General features: G+C 38.7%; 1 protein-coding gene across 1 annotated transcript in view; it reads left to right on the top strand.

Annotated features, from left to right (window-relative positions):
- Nucleotides 1-14,911, top strand: part of cdh13 (cadherin 13, H-cadherin (heart)) — a 1,093,338-nt gene that overhangs the window by 195,121 nt on the left and 883,306 nt on the right. Inside the window, exon 2 of the mRNA XM_072595947.1 lies at nt 229-340. Within this exon, the coding sequence (XP_072452048.1) occupies nt 229-340 (112 nt within the window). The remainder of the gene's footprint in view (nt 1-228; nt 341-14,911) is intronic.

The following is a 14,911-nucleotide window of genomic DNA, read 5'->3' as shown; positions in this document are numbered from 1 at the left end:
TTAAATATGCTAAGGTTACTAACAGTTTTTGCAATGATTACACTTTGAGTTTCGATGGAAGAGGCTAATGAACATGATCCATGTAAATCAAAGCTGGGGAGTTTTTAATAAGTTTGCAATCAATCTGATTTAACTGAAGCATGGCCTGAAATATATGGTTCATTTTTTTGTCACTTACAGAGGTTTCTTGCAGTCATTTTTATTCCTTCAAAATCTTTCTAATCATAGGTCCTGCTACAAGTATTTGCAGTGAATTTGGACTGCACACCTGGATTCCAGAAGAAGAACTATCAAGTCCTTCAATCTTCAGATTTTAAAAAGGACCAGTTCATTCTGAAAGGTAAAAAAAGTTCTGTTAACTCAGAAGAGATACACAGCAGAGACAATAACTAACAAACCTACAATTTGACCTTCTCTTGGTGTCATTACATTTTCCTTACATGTCTTCACACACGGTGTAATCTATGAAATATGTTTTTGACTTTCAATGCATTTGAATTGTTTCTATTCCTAATAGCAGAATTTGATTATCTAGCCTGAGATGAACTTGAAGGTGTGTAGTTCGAGCTAGAGAGTCGAACTGATCTAATCTATTTTTGATTGCAGTAACCATCTGAGTTATAGACAGTTCTGATTGCACCTAATTTCTTTTATTGTAATTCAGTCTTGTTGTTTTATCTACAATATCTTGCATTGACAGAGCTGGCCAAAGATGGAGACATATTTTCTGCTTTGGAAGTAGTTGGCAATCTGTGTACACATTGTGTTTACGATTGCAATAGGTTTCTGATCAATTTTGTGGCAAAAGCTTCCAGCCAAACCTATTTGCATAATCACAAACATCCAATTGTCCACAAACCAGCATTTCAATATGTAACTTTTTCTTATATTTTTATGAAGAGTAGTAACCAGACATAGCTTTTTGTCACAATGCAATAAAATGAGAGAATACTGGTTGACTGTTCATTTTTTTACGATTCACAGATAAAAGAAAACATAAAGTTTTTAAAACAAAATGAATCACTTGGAGAATTTGTGCATTGCTCAACATTTTGTTTTTGTGAAGGTTATTTAAGCGGAAACATGTATATTCTTGTGGAGATAGATGGTAATATCAACAAATGGAATGTAAAGTTCAATAAATGTATACTTTATTGAAATAGATTGTAGAATGGAGCTAGATTTTAATATGCCTACAGGATGTTGATGACCCTGGCAAATTCCTCACATACCATAGTTTAAAAACATTTTCTTTCAATTTGACTGTTTAGCAAATAGCCGCAAATAGATGAGGTGCTGTCAGTGCAAGTCAATCTTGTCTACTACTTGATGTCTGTTTACTTGATAACTTTTAGACATGAATCATATAGCAGATACACTGCACTCTCTCTTAAGAATATTGTTGATGCATTTGAGAGATGGAGAAGCCAATTATTCTGCTGCAGTATCTACACAAATAAAATTTGAAAAAGGATAAATTAAAGGTACATTTTAAATAACAGCTATTCAGTTCCTGGGGTTAAGGTGCAGAAGCAGTGTTTGTAAAGAACTTACAACCATTTTCTGTGAGAGAAAGTGAGGACTGCAGATGCTGGAGAGTCAGAGTCGCAAAAGGTGGCGCTGGAAAAGCGCAGCAGGTCAGGCAGCTTCCGAGGAGTAGGAGAGTTGATGTTGCGGACATAAACCCTCCATTTTCTGTAGCCTCATTTGTGTTTGATATTTTAGATAGTAACACTATTTTTTAAATTAGTAAATCCAGTTTCAGCCCTTGTAACACAAATAGTTTAAATCTTTTAATCTAGAAAACTGATGTTTCCAAGAATAACATTATGTTCATTTGAAGAAACACCACTGAACTTTATTGTAAATGTTTTCTGTGGATAAGATGGTACAAAAATATAAGTTATTTCACAACCATAAAACAAATGGAGCAGTGATGCAGAAAATAAGCTACACAAATACAATCAGCAAAAACTACTCCATTACTATAAATAAAACTTACAAATAAATTTTATCCAAGATGTGCACATTGTTATTTTAATAACTGAAAATTTTGTTTTGGATTTTCTGTTAATTCCTATATTAATTAAAAAGGCAAGCTCACTGAATCATTTATTGAAAATCAGAGAAGATTTATAAAGTTTTCAATGACAAAGTCAAATACCATGACAAGTTTTGAAACACTGCTCACTGTGTATGATTGCAAATTATATCTCATGCTGCCACAATGCAATTTCAATTTCAGGAACAGCAGAAATAATTGTCCATTCATACTATTATTTGAGAGAAAGGAATTTGTACAATTTATTTAATGTTTTCCCAGTTTCTTTCCCTTTTCCTCTGACTTGAATGCAGAGGCTCTCAATAAAGTCAAATTCCCAAGTGTACGTGGTTTCCAGTACTTGAGTGGAGTTGTGATTCTTCATGTGTGTGATTATGGTCATCATGGACTGCTTGGACTGTATGGACTGTTTTCGGGCTGTATGACTCTACAACTGACTCTGTGTAAGGCAAGATAATGAGCACCAGAAGACCATTGGAGAATTGTTCCAAGTGAGAACATCCTGATATCCACCCACACACATTTTTGGCAAACGTTCTTAGATTGCGATGATGTGAGAATTCTAGTTTCTTTTCTGCTTTACACAAAGGTCTCTGAGGGAAATTTCAGCAATCCTGTTGATGACTTTTGTTTTAGCTATCACGATAGAAATGAGAATTAAACTTGAGACTTTCTAATTTGAATGTCATGGCATATTGAATGAAGCACAATACAGCACAGGTTCAACAGACAGTATGCTTTCTTTACTGGTATGGTGTTTAGCACGTTAGCTGACACCAACACACACATGCTTTGACTATAATAGCTGGTCAGAGGATGAGAATTCTTTAAGTCACCTTGACATGACAAAAGTCTTTCCATTATCAATTAGGCGCAATTCAGGGATACAATGAAATACTCTCCACTTGACTGGATGAGTGCCGCTCCAGAACTCTAGAAGCCCAATACCATCCAGAATAAAGCAGCTCATTTGATTTTCCCTCATCCAACACTATAACCACCACCTGCACACCGTGGCCACACACATCCCGTGTCGAGGATGGCCTGGCGTAGGTCTTCAAAGCTGGTATTATTGCTCTTCCTAAACCTATGACCATCAAATGCCAATTTGGAGATTGACTTAAAGGCGTTCCCAAGTGGTTACTGGAGAAAGTGAGTACTGCAGGTGCTAGAGTCAAGAGTGGGGCACAAGGGGTTACAGCCCTTGTCCAAGTCCACCACCATCTGATTTGAAATATATCACTGTTCCTTCATGGCCATTGGGTAAAGGTACTGGAACCCTTCCTGACAGCACTTTGGGTGTGACTAGATTCCATGTGCTGCAGTAGTTGAAGCAGACTGTCCAACAGCAGCCCTTGAACAGTTCAGAATGGGCTATCAATGTTGGCTTTACCTGTGATGCCCATGTTGCATCAGTCAGGAAAACAAACTCAAACAGTAAAATAAATTCAGTCAGTTTATATACTAAACAGTTTATAAAATAAAATAAACAGAAGTTTATAAAATAATGAGGAGTATGGATAGAGTTAATGGTAATTGTGTTTTTCCTAGGATGGGGGGGGGGTGGATTTTAAGACAAGGGGCCACATTTTTAAGGTGAGAGGAGATAGACTTAAAATAATCATGAGTGAGCAAATTTTACACAAAGTGGTTTGTGGTGGAATAAACTTCCTGAGGAGGTGGGCACAGTTGGAATGTTTAAAAGATATTTGGATAAATCCGTGAATAGGAAACATTTGGAGGGAAATGAGCTACAAGGAGGCAGGTGGGATTAGTTTAGTTTGGGATTATGTTCGGCATGGACTGGTTAGACCGAAGTTATGATTGCACCAGGTTTATTATTGATACTTAAACAAAATGCAAACTATGAAGAATTTTAAAAAGTTTCAAAAATCACAATCAACAAATATGAAATTTCAGTAACTTTTAAGTAACATGAAAAAATTAAAGCTCTCACTGTCAGATTATTATTTTTCAACATTGTCTTATCCATTATATTGCCTCTAGTTAAAAAGAGGATCTTGAACTGAATTTCATTTTCCTTTCTTTTCAATTTGTTCATGGGATGTGGGTGTTCCTATTGGAGCATTGTTTATGGTCTATCTGTAATTGTCCTTCAGTGAACTACTGTCTAAAATGGCTGGAGTCATTTGAAGGAAGTGTGAGGATTTTCACCAACTCATAGTGAAGGAAATATTGTGATGCTGATTACTTCCTTGCATGTGAGTGTGAGGGCTGAAATGTGGATGAGGTGGTACTGCCATGCATCTGCTGCCCTTGCTCTTCTAAGTGGAAGTGGTCATGGATTTAGATGCTGTCTGGGGAGCCTTGGTGAATTCCTGCAGTGCATCTTGAAGATGGTGGTCCGCACTGCTAATATTAGGTACTGGTGGTGGACCGGTTGAATGTTTGTGGATGTGGTGCCAATCAAGCAGATTGTTTTGTCTTGGAAGATGTCAAACTGCTTGACTGTTGGAACTGTACTCATTCAAGCAAATGGGGAGCATTCTATCTCACTCCTGAGTTATGCCTTCTTGTTAATATTCAGGCTTTGGGGAATTGGAGGGGAGTTACTCACCACAGAGTTCCTCATCCCTGACTTGCTGTCATACCCACAGTATTTATGTGGCTGGTCTTATTCATTTTCTGGTCAGTAATAACCCTGAGAATCCTCTATCACTTTCATTTCATCAGCCATCAAATACTTAATTATTAATTGGGTCATTAATGATTAATTGAGCCTATTAATTGGGCTCCTATTAATAGCTATTAGTCAGATGCTTGATTTGTCATTTCTTTGACCTTGTTGGAGACATTGCTCAGTAGGCTTTGACCCTTCACCTAAATTACTCAGTTTCTTTTCATAAAAATATTTACAGGATGATTGATCAAACATGAAGAGAGAACTTAGGATATGACAAATTGCAAAATTAAACAAAAGAGTTCAGCAAAAAATATGGCTTAGCGGGTTTCTGAGTAAGTCTCACTCGACCTGAAACATTAACTTTGATTTCTCTCCACAGATGCTGCCAGACCTGCTGAGCTTTTCCAGCAGTTTCTGTTTTTGTTATCTCCCTTGACAGATTGATCTTGTTGGTGATGGTGAATTGCACCCCTTTGACTTTAAGATGGCCATTATGCCAAAGAACATTTGGTGTGCTGCTTCATAAGTTGCTGGCACAGGCTGTAGGTGTGATATTGATGCAGCATAGTGCTATACAGTGAAATGACTGCCCTCTTTACTGGTCACATTTGATAAAACCTGACAGCTTGTCATGGTTGTGACTTCATTAAAAGGCAAAGCATGACAGATGTCCTCTGAGCCTGTACGTTATGAATGTGCCAGAAAGTACAAAAAGTCAAGGTGGAGCATTAAGTTGGTGTGATGAGAGTGAGCAAAGAGCCCTGATGAACACCCTGCCCCAATGTGTGAGATGAGTGTCTCTCCCTGTGCTCAGAGCGAACTGGTAGCAGTATTACAGTGTAAGGCCTTGGTGTGATCCAAAGTGTAATATTGAAGTAAAGAGGATTGAAAATGTGCCATAATGGTGGAGCAAATTACTGCAGAGGCTGGAATCTGAACTGAAAACAACAAATGCTGCATATCACAACAGGTCAGAAAGCATCCAAAGAGAGAGAGAGAGCAAACTAACATTTCAAGTCTAGATGACTGTTTGATCTAGACTCAAAATGCTAGTTTGCTCTCTCTCCATGGATGCTGTCTGACCTGCTGTGATCAGCAGTATTTGTTGTTTTCAGCACCATAATGGTGTGGTGAGGCTGGGGCATGTCTGCTGTCAAACTCTGCAAATGATCACTGCTCGTGGTGTGTGTGTGAGGATAGTGGAGGCTGCTGGTCAAGATAGAGGCTCAGAGGAGCAGGGGTATTGTCATACACTGCTTGCTTAAACTCAGGCATTCAACAACTTTGCTTTTGTTCTGACACCTTGATGGCCTTCTGTTTCTGGAACTTTCGCCTTTCTAGCTTCTGTGCCACTCACAACTTATCTTCTTCTCTTTGAAAACTGCTAAACTACCCTGCCACTGGTATAAACAGTTTCCCTCTGACTGAAATGCTTCATTCTCTGAAAGAAACCTGCACACCGTTTTTGTATTTTTGAGTTTTTAATTGGCGACTGAAATGTGAAAAGGTTTACTTTTTTAAAACAAAAACCACAAGAATTGTCGAAGAATTAGTATAGTGTTTGAAAGCAAGTACCTGATACTTATTGGAAGCATTGTTCAGTGACCTGTTCACGATTGCAGATGAGCTAGATCTGTGGGATGTGTGTAAATGAAGATTCAGTCAGCACCAAGTAGCTGATTGGTCTGTGGGCTGGTGAACACTTATTGATAGCAAAGACCTTTTGCTTGTCAAAAATTATGCGATTGGTTCCAGTGGCTGAACAGCTTGATGCTGTGAACAGGATAGTGAAAAGATGTTAGATCTCCACCAGCTCAGGAACTCTCTCTGTTCTCTGCAGTCAAAGCTATTTGAAGCCTGCAGAATACTAGTTTATCTTTCCTCCAGCATTTTCTGTTAGCTGTAACTTTTAATGAAGAAGTGAAAGATCTTTTATACGTATGAACAGCCACCCTTAGCCTCCTGCAAACTAATTAAAGCATTGGGAGAAGGAAGACAGTAAAGCAGTGTTCTGATCAGCATAAGAGCCATCTTCACTGATCCTGTGAACAGAAATCACTGAAATGCTTTGCCAGTTTTCTCTGTGTCCATAACAGTCACATTTTGTCTTGTCTTTGTCTGTGAGTGTATGAAAGGGATTTAGCTAAGGGGCTAATGTTTTAACGGTTCATAATTGTTTGCCTGGAGCTAAAATATATCAGTTTGTTATAAATAGTAGTTCATATTAAGTACAGAAACTTGGTCCATGCTTTGTCAACCTTGTTCTGAGAATCCAGCAAATTGGGGAATTTTGTGTATGTTTATTAAAACTAAACTTTTGCAGTGACTTTCCAACCCACTACCAAATGAGACATAACAGCATTCATTGCCCATCTGGATGGACATTATTTTTCTGAAAGAAATCGATTTCTCTGTGATACAGAACACCTCGTTGCTAGGCAACAGCCCATTGTCTTCCTTGTGCTAGACCCTTGTTTGTAAAGCACTGACCTCTTCAATTCTAGACTATTATTTTTGACAAAAGTCTCATTTAATTGCATGCAAATAAATTTCCAAGCAACCTGGTAATAATGTCAGCTCAAAACTGAATTTAAAATTATGTCTCCCCTTCATAATTCTCACAATGTAGAACAACAAATCAAGCTTAAAGATATGCATAGTTATGTCCTCATTAGAACCAAATCTTCCCAAAAAACAAGATGATATATGATGAACTTTAATCTCTTTAGTACTTCCCAGCTACTAATTTCAGAATAAGAAGTCCATAGTTGCTTGTTTTCTCCTTTCTTCCTTTTTAAATAATGAGGTTACTCTTTCAATCTCCCAATCTGTAGGCACCATTTCAGGTCTTATAGACTTTTGAAAGGAGATCACCAACGCAATCACGTGTATCTCTAGCCACTAACTTCAACACTCTGGAAAGTAGACCATCAGGTCTCTGGAATTTTTCTATTTTCAAGTAATTATTCTGTCCAGAACTCTCTTAATCCAGAAAGTTAATTTCTTTTGGTTTCATTTTCTCATTAGACACTTTGATTCTGCTTATTTCTGTGAAAGATCTTCTTTCTTCCTCTGTGCAAACAGCCACAGCTGAATTATTAAATCTTTATTTTCTTTTGTTATCCCTTCTCCCAAATTGTATCACGTTGCTTCTCTGTGATTATTCCATTTGTCACTTCTCTGTGTATTCTGTTGGCATTGCTTAGTTCTGTTGCAGTCAATTCATAATATCCTGTTTTTCCTTGATTCAAGTTTGGCTACCAAGCAAATTTAGAAATTTTGCTTCCGTCTACCAAATCCAAGAGAACATACGTATTTGTAATGAAAGCAGTTAATGCCACAGGAATACCATTTTCTACTATCCTCCCGTCTGAATCAGAACAATTATCATAACTCTCACTTTTCTGTGCTTTTTTGTTTGAATCTGTCAATAACCCTTCAATTCCATGAACCCCTTTTGGATCAATAACACACTGCTCAAGGAAGTTCTACTGAGCCCAGTTCAGAAATTTCTTACCTTTTACTCCAGCATGATCTCAATTGATAGTTGATCAGTTAAGTCCCTGAATATCACCTCTACATATTTTTTGCACATGCTTTTAATTCCTTTTAAGATTTTATTCTATGCCTCACTTAACACTTGGAAGCTTATAGAAAACTGTAGAATGGCATGAGCATACATTTTTTGCTTCTCTAATCAAATAGATTCTACCTTTATCTCAAAGACATCCTTCCTTTGCCAAGTTCTGTCTAATCAGTATCAATATATATTTTTTTCTCTTTTCTCAAATTTTCTGATCAGTTTGGGCTGATCAAGTTTGTCTGTTTTTAGAAATTTAGTTTTGCTCAGTGTTTCCAATACCACTCCATTTTCTTCTGGCCTTTCTCCAGTCCAAGGATGCCTAGAGTGCACAGTACACACCCACCCCACTGAGGTTGAGTTTCCCATTTGAAATTGAAGATTCAAATTAGATTTCCTCCCCCGTGCCATTATTCCCTGCAGGTGTGAGGTTTTAGAAGCCCATTAAAAACAGACCATAGAATCTCAACAGTGTGGAAGCAAGCCATTCAGCCCATCAAATCCGCACCGACTCTCCCACCACCCCCACCACCCCCACCACCCCCAACCCTAGCTTTGCATTTACCATGCATAATTCACCTAGCCTGCATATCTCTGAACACTATGGGGCATTTTAGCATGGCCAATCCACCCAGTTTATGCATCTTTGGACTGTGGGAGGAAACCCACACAGACACTGGGCGAATTGCAAACTCCACACAGACAGTCACCTGTCAGTGGAATTGAACCTGGGTTCCTGGTGCTGTGAGGCAGCAGTGCTAGCCACTGAACCACCCAACCAGGATTGACAATTTGTAAAGAAAATGGAAAGCCTGCTGAGGAGTGTGGATCATGCTGAATAAGAAATGCAAAGGGTTTGCTCATCTTCAAATCTCACTAGCTTTTGTATTTTAATATATATATTTGTAAATTCCTGATCATGTAAATTATACTTTAAAGTTACCTGAGTCTTGTTAATGAAGGTTTTAATGAATCTTTACGTGGATTAGAATGACTTGGAGAAAATACTAAGACAGCAAAAAAAAGGTCCTGTTAGACTCTGCTGTCATGTTTTACAGTTTAGATGACTGTTTTACAGCTACTTTGACTGCTTTTGTTTTAAAGAGAGGTACTTATAGCATATGGACTGCAGTGGTTCAAGGGTAGGGGTAATGTGCAGCTTGCCACTACCTCCTCAGGGACAGCTAGGGATGGGTAATAAATGCTGGCCAGCCAAAGATGCCCTTGTCCTATGAGTTAATTTAAAATTGCATTGGGGGGGAGGGGGGAAATCTAATCAGCTGTTGCCTTACATCGATTGTCAAGCACTTTGCTTTGAAATTCTAAGTATCTGCTGCTCTTTCCTTCCCCTAGAGAAGCGTATTCCTTTGATAACTCTGACCACCTGAACGCATGGCTGAGTTTCAAGTTGTAATGGGTTCTGTGCAATGTGAGTTCTACACACCTGAAAATGGGAAGAGAGGGTTTCAAGAGGTTGCTGGGTATGGAAGGGTGGAGTTACAAAGAAAAGCTGGGACTTTCCTCACTGGAGTGCAGGGGGTTGCGATGCTTATAAATTCATGAAGGGTATAAATAAAGTTAATGGTGGGTGTTTTTTTTTCCCCCTTGGATGGGGGATTTCGAGTCCAGGGGCATATTTTTAAGTTGAGAGGAGAGAGATTTAAAAAAGACAAGTATAAATTTTTTACACAGAGGATGGTTTGCGGTGGAATGAACTTCGTGAGGAAGTGATGGATATGGGTAGAGTTAGAACATTTATAAGACACACTTGAATAAGTACATGAATAGGTAGGGTTGGAGGAATATAGGCCAGGAGCAGGAAGGTGGAACTGGTTTAGTTTGGGATTATTGTCAGCATGGACTGATTGGAGCCAAGTGTCTGTATGACTCTGAGTTGTAATGACAGATTGCTCCTCACGATGTGGTTTTGGGTTTGTTGACACAAGCTAATAGGATTAGAAGTATTACAAGACTTTTTCACGATGTTTTTCTTATAACACTGACATGGGGCTTTTATTAGATTGCGTGAGGTTTAGTTTTCCCCCAAGGAATATGAAATGTTTTCCACTGATATTGCATTGCACTTGGAAGATCAAGCTTGCATGATCTAAAAGGCTAAGAACTGGAGTGTGGGTTGATGAACTGAGGGGGGTGGGGATGTGTTAGTTTGTAAACTGCCCTGTAAACCTGACCCTAGTAAAAGCAACAAAAGTGATACATGAAATCACACACGGTTAGGGAGTGCTGTTTGTAAATTCTTGAAGTGCACAGGCTGGGTTCAGCCATTGTACACAGAAATATCTACTCAAGATTTACCAGAGCCTTGCTTCTACAGCTCATAGCATAATTTCTAATTTAAGAAATGTGTCCAATAAATTCAACCTGAAGAGCTTACTGGAATTTTAATACCCAATAAAATTGAAGAAGAACAGGAACATTGCACACCTGCTCCTCATAAATAGTGATATTTATGATCGCTATGACACCCAGCTACAATAAAAAGTGTCCAATTTGCACGAAAATTAGACATTGCTTTATATTAATTAAATAATACTTGTGATATGAAATCAGCTCAAATTAATGCACTGATTTTTATTCTGTTTTCTAATGTGCTAAATGAAGTTAATTTTAGAAAGTTAACATACTTCCTAGTTACATTGAACCTGTAGCTCAAAAAGCTCTAACTTGGTAGATTTAACCTAACAGATTTCGATCGTGAAGATACCATTTAAGTGTTTCTTTTATTCACTCACTCTATTCAAAACAGTGAATGTCTCAACATAACATTAATTGACTTGTTAGTAAAATTAAAGAAAAGCAATGAAAAGGACAATGACTTCATCAACAGAAATTGATTAAGGGATGGAATATGGAATGGTGAAGAGCTGCTTTTCAAATAAGAATGGAATCACAGTAGTTCACGCAAGGTTGATATTAAGGAAAATGTTTGCTTTGATCCAGATGAATGACTGGACCTAAATATATGAAGCTTGCAGATATGAAACTTTGAAATATGGTAAATAATGAGGAGAGAAGTACTTGACTTCTAGAGGACAGTGGTGAAATGGGTAAATAACAAGCAGAGAGCTGTGAATTGATTCAGTGACCCCATAATGCATCAGGGAATTTGACATTGAGCACCTCCATCTCTGATGCTCTTCAGTGAGTGTTTCCCATGCTTGTGGATAGAATGGAAGAATATGATGATGCAGAGGCGATGGAATCTTCCTCCACTCAATCAAAGAGGCCAGTGATGACTCTGCTACCCTTTTACTGCAGGCAATGTTGGAATTTTAAGAAGGTTGTGATGAGAATTTTGGCTGCCGCAGCACAGCCAGTCCTATGGATAATAGCAGTTGAAGAGTTGAACATTTAGCAATTGTTTCCTTCATGGCCTTCATGTGTTTTAATGCAGTCATATGACCCTGCTGTTTAATCTTGCCATTTGAAGAGGGCCTATCACAATGGCACCTATGCAATGTACAGAGATGATGCTTCTGTCAGTCTTTGGTTGATCAGATCTACCTGCAAGAGTAAACTGGCCTTCCTGTACTTTTCTAGAAAGTCATTGGCTTGGGTGTTGTGTTTAGCATCCTGCTCAATTGTGCCCAGCATGTGAGAGTGACAGCCTGACTAATTTACTTGGGCATTTGTTCTGGCAATATAAGGGAAAACTTTGGGTTTTCAACTTGCTAGACTGTTGTGCATTCCAAATCCAAGGCCTGTCACCAGAGCATCACCTGTCATAATACCATAGGACATAGGAGCAGAATTAGGCCATTCAGCCCATCAAGTCCACACTTCTATTCAATCATGTTTCTCAACCCCATTCCTCTACCTTCTCCCTGTAATCCTTGATCCTGTTTCTAATCATGAACCTTTCTACCTCTGTCTTGAATACACTCAATGGCTTGGCTTCCACTGCCCTTTGTGGTAATGAGTTCCACAGATAAACCATTCTCTGGCTGAAGAAACTCCTCCTCATCTCTGTTCTGAAGTGTCTTTCCTTCACCCTGAGACTGGGCCCTTGGGTCCTACTTTCTCCTACTAGTGCAAACTTAATTGGCCACTAATAGCCATTCATCTTTCCAAATCTCATCAAATTGGTTTTCAACATTGGATCCACATCTTCCTTGTCACTCCTCTATCACTGACCTCTATAATCACCTCCAATTTTAGTGTCTATGGATGGATCTTTTCTATCCAATGCTGGGACCGATATCACTCATCTCACTGTGACTGCCTCAGTCAATGATTCAAGAAAGGCATTAAAGAACCTTGAAGGTATCTTACTTGTAATGACTTGGTCCACTGTAAAATCTGCTGTACTCAGTCTCGGCTACTATTCACTTTTTGAAAGGGCCCATGATTTCTATATCTCCACACCAATAATTGAATGCCAGCTCTTCCCTTGCCCAATTGAGTTGTCAACATTGAAAAAATTATATTGTGCTACTGATAGTCGTAGAATATGGAGTTAGACCCCATAAAATCTCTGACCACCAGGTTCCTAATGCAAGTCAAAATTTTATCCTAAGACATCTTGCTGCACTTGTATAGGGCTTTATGTACAGTTACAGTTCCAAACCTGAGCAAGTGTATACCCCTCTTAGAGTGGCTGCAAAAAAAAATATTGATTCTGGAATCTGGATTTCTTCTTCAAAGAAGAGAATTGTTTTCAAGGAGGAATGGAGTGTTTATAGATCTCTGAAGCTTTGATGAATGGGTAGTGATTTCCTGAGATCCTGGGAGAGTTGATAGTACAGGTGCGGAAAGTCCAGAATTAGGGTGGCAGTTTCAGGATAAGTGACCAGACCAAATCCTCTTTGAACTTGAATAAGACGATGAATGCTGCTTTTACTCATGGTTTTGAGGCACAAAAAACGCAGCGAGGCGTTTTCCTTGTTGCTGACATGTGATTTTTGATTTGGATGCAATGTATGTTGACAAGTCAAATGAGGAAATGTGTTCTTTCAACATAATAAATAAATAAATGATCATGGAAAACAATTAATGTACAGTAACTAGATAATGCCAGTGCAACTTTGAGAATGAAGGAAGATTATGATCATGTCATAATTAGTTGAGGAGTGGTGAAAATCTCAGTGTCTAAAATTAAGAGAAAGAATTAAGCATATCCAGTTTAAATGACCTAAGTATCTTGTGCTGCTAGCTTGCAACTTGTTTAATTGATGATTTGGATCACCAGCAGGGGCAAACTTTATAGGTATCCTTGAGTACTTGATGAAAGATTTTGTCACTAATTTATGACGGTACACTTCTCTCTCTCTCTCACACACACACACTCACTCTCTCTCTCTCTCACATTCTCTCTCACTCTCTCTCACCTACACACTTTGCTCTCCCTCTGTCTCTCTCTCTTTCTCTCTCTCTGTCTCTCTGTATCTTTCTCTCTCTCTCTGTCCCTCTTGAGCTCTTGCTCTATTTCTCTCTGTCTCACTCTCTTGCTCTCTTCAATATATGATATCACTGAAAAGGGTAAGTTAAATAAGACCTGCACATGAGTTTCAATCATTTTGATATTAATTTCAGTTTACTTTAGATTGTGATAATTGATGGTTTCATAAGCTTAACTCAAAGATGGTCAGGGGGCCATCTTAAGCTTGCCTTTCTTTCTTCTAATCATTTTGGGCCATGAAACATCCTATGTATTAAAATAAGACATGGTAAGTTTCAAACTGGTCATTAACTTATCACTATTTGAACACCATGAGATCACATGTGCATGGGGGTGCAATCCCAGCACATGGCCCAGAGGCTGCTGGCTTAGGATTGCTGCTTATTCAACAGCTGGCCTCAACAGAAAAATGGTGATGTTCTCTTGATCTGTCAATGCTATAGAGGCAGTGTTTCATCCTGGCGAACTAGGTGGTGATGAGGCGATGTGACCTTTTGCAGTTGGGAATTGAGCTAAGGCACAACATCAGAGAAGGGGATGACATAATGTTTGATAGCACATTTGCTCCTCTTTGAATTGACTTAACACTTGTGTGTTAGTGGCAACATCCATATAGCCTAAAAGAACCACTGCTGAGGGTGCATGCTGCCGTGAACATTCCCCATCGAGAGCTTATGGCTGAAATGCTGACTCTCCTGCTCCTCGGATGCTGCCTGACACGATGTACTTTGTTCAGTGCCACACATTTTTCGACACTGCACGCTGACCTGGCAATATTGAACCCAGGAGGCCTGTTCAGGGTCAGCCAGTTTTCAGATTGGGTTTGAAACCAAGTGTGTCATACCACATAGGAGTGTTTTGAGGGATCCCTGGGCCAGAGTTTCTGCCACAACCTTGGGCATGTTTGATACTGTTGAAACATGAGTCCTTGGATTGCTTTCTTGGAAACTGGGCATGTCATGACCTAATTTAACCTAACATTCTCTTTGTTCCCCTGTATAGATAGCACAGATGCTATTTTAGAATCACAACATGGCAACAAAGCATGACATAATATATTTCACAGATATTCAGTGACAAGCTTATTGTCAGTCACTGATTTCTAGCCTATCTTTGCATTTCCAATCAATTGAACACTCTGTTTTGTGGTTTTAACAGGCCTAGCAATGTTGTTTTTATCACATTTACTAATCTTTGGAATTACGA

Source organism: Chiloscyllium punctatum, chromosome 26 (assembly GCF_047496795.1).
Source record: "Chiloscyllium punctatum isolate Juve2018m chromosome 26, sChiPun1.3, whole genome shotgun sequence".
Taxonomy (NCBI): domain Eukaryota; kingdom Metazoa; phylum Chordata; class Chondrichthyes; order Orectolobiformes; family Hemiscylliidae; genus Chiloscyllium; species Chiloscyllium punctatum.
The sequence above is the reverse complement of the archived record's forward strand: the minus strand, read 5'-3'. Positions and strand labels throughout refer to the sequence as shown.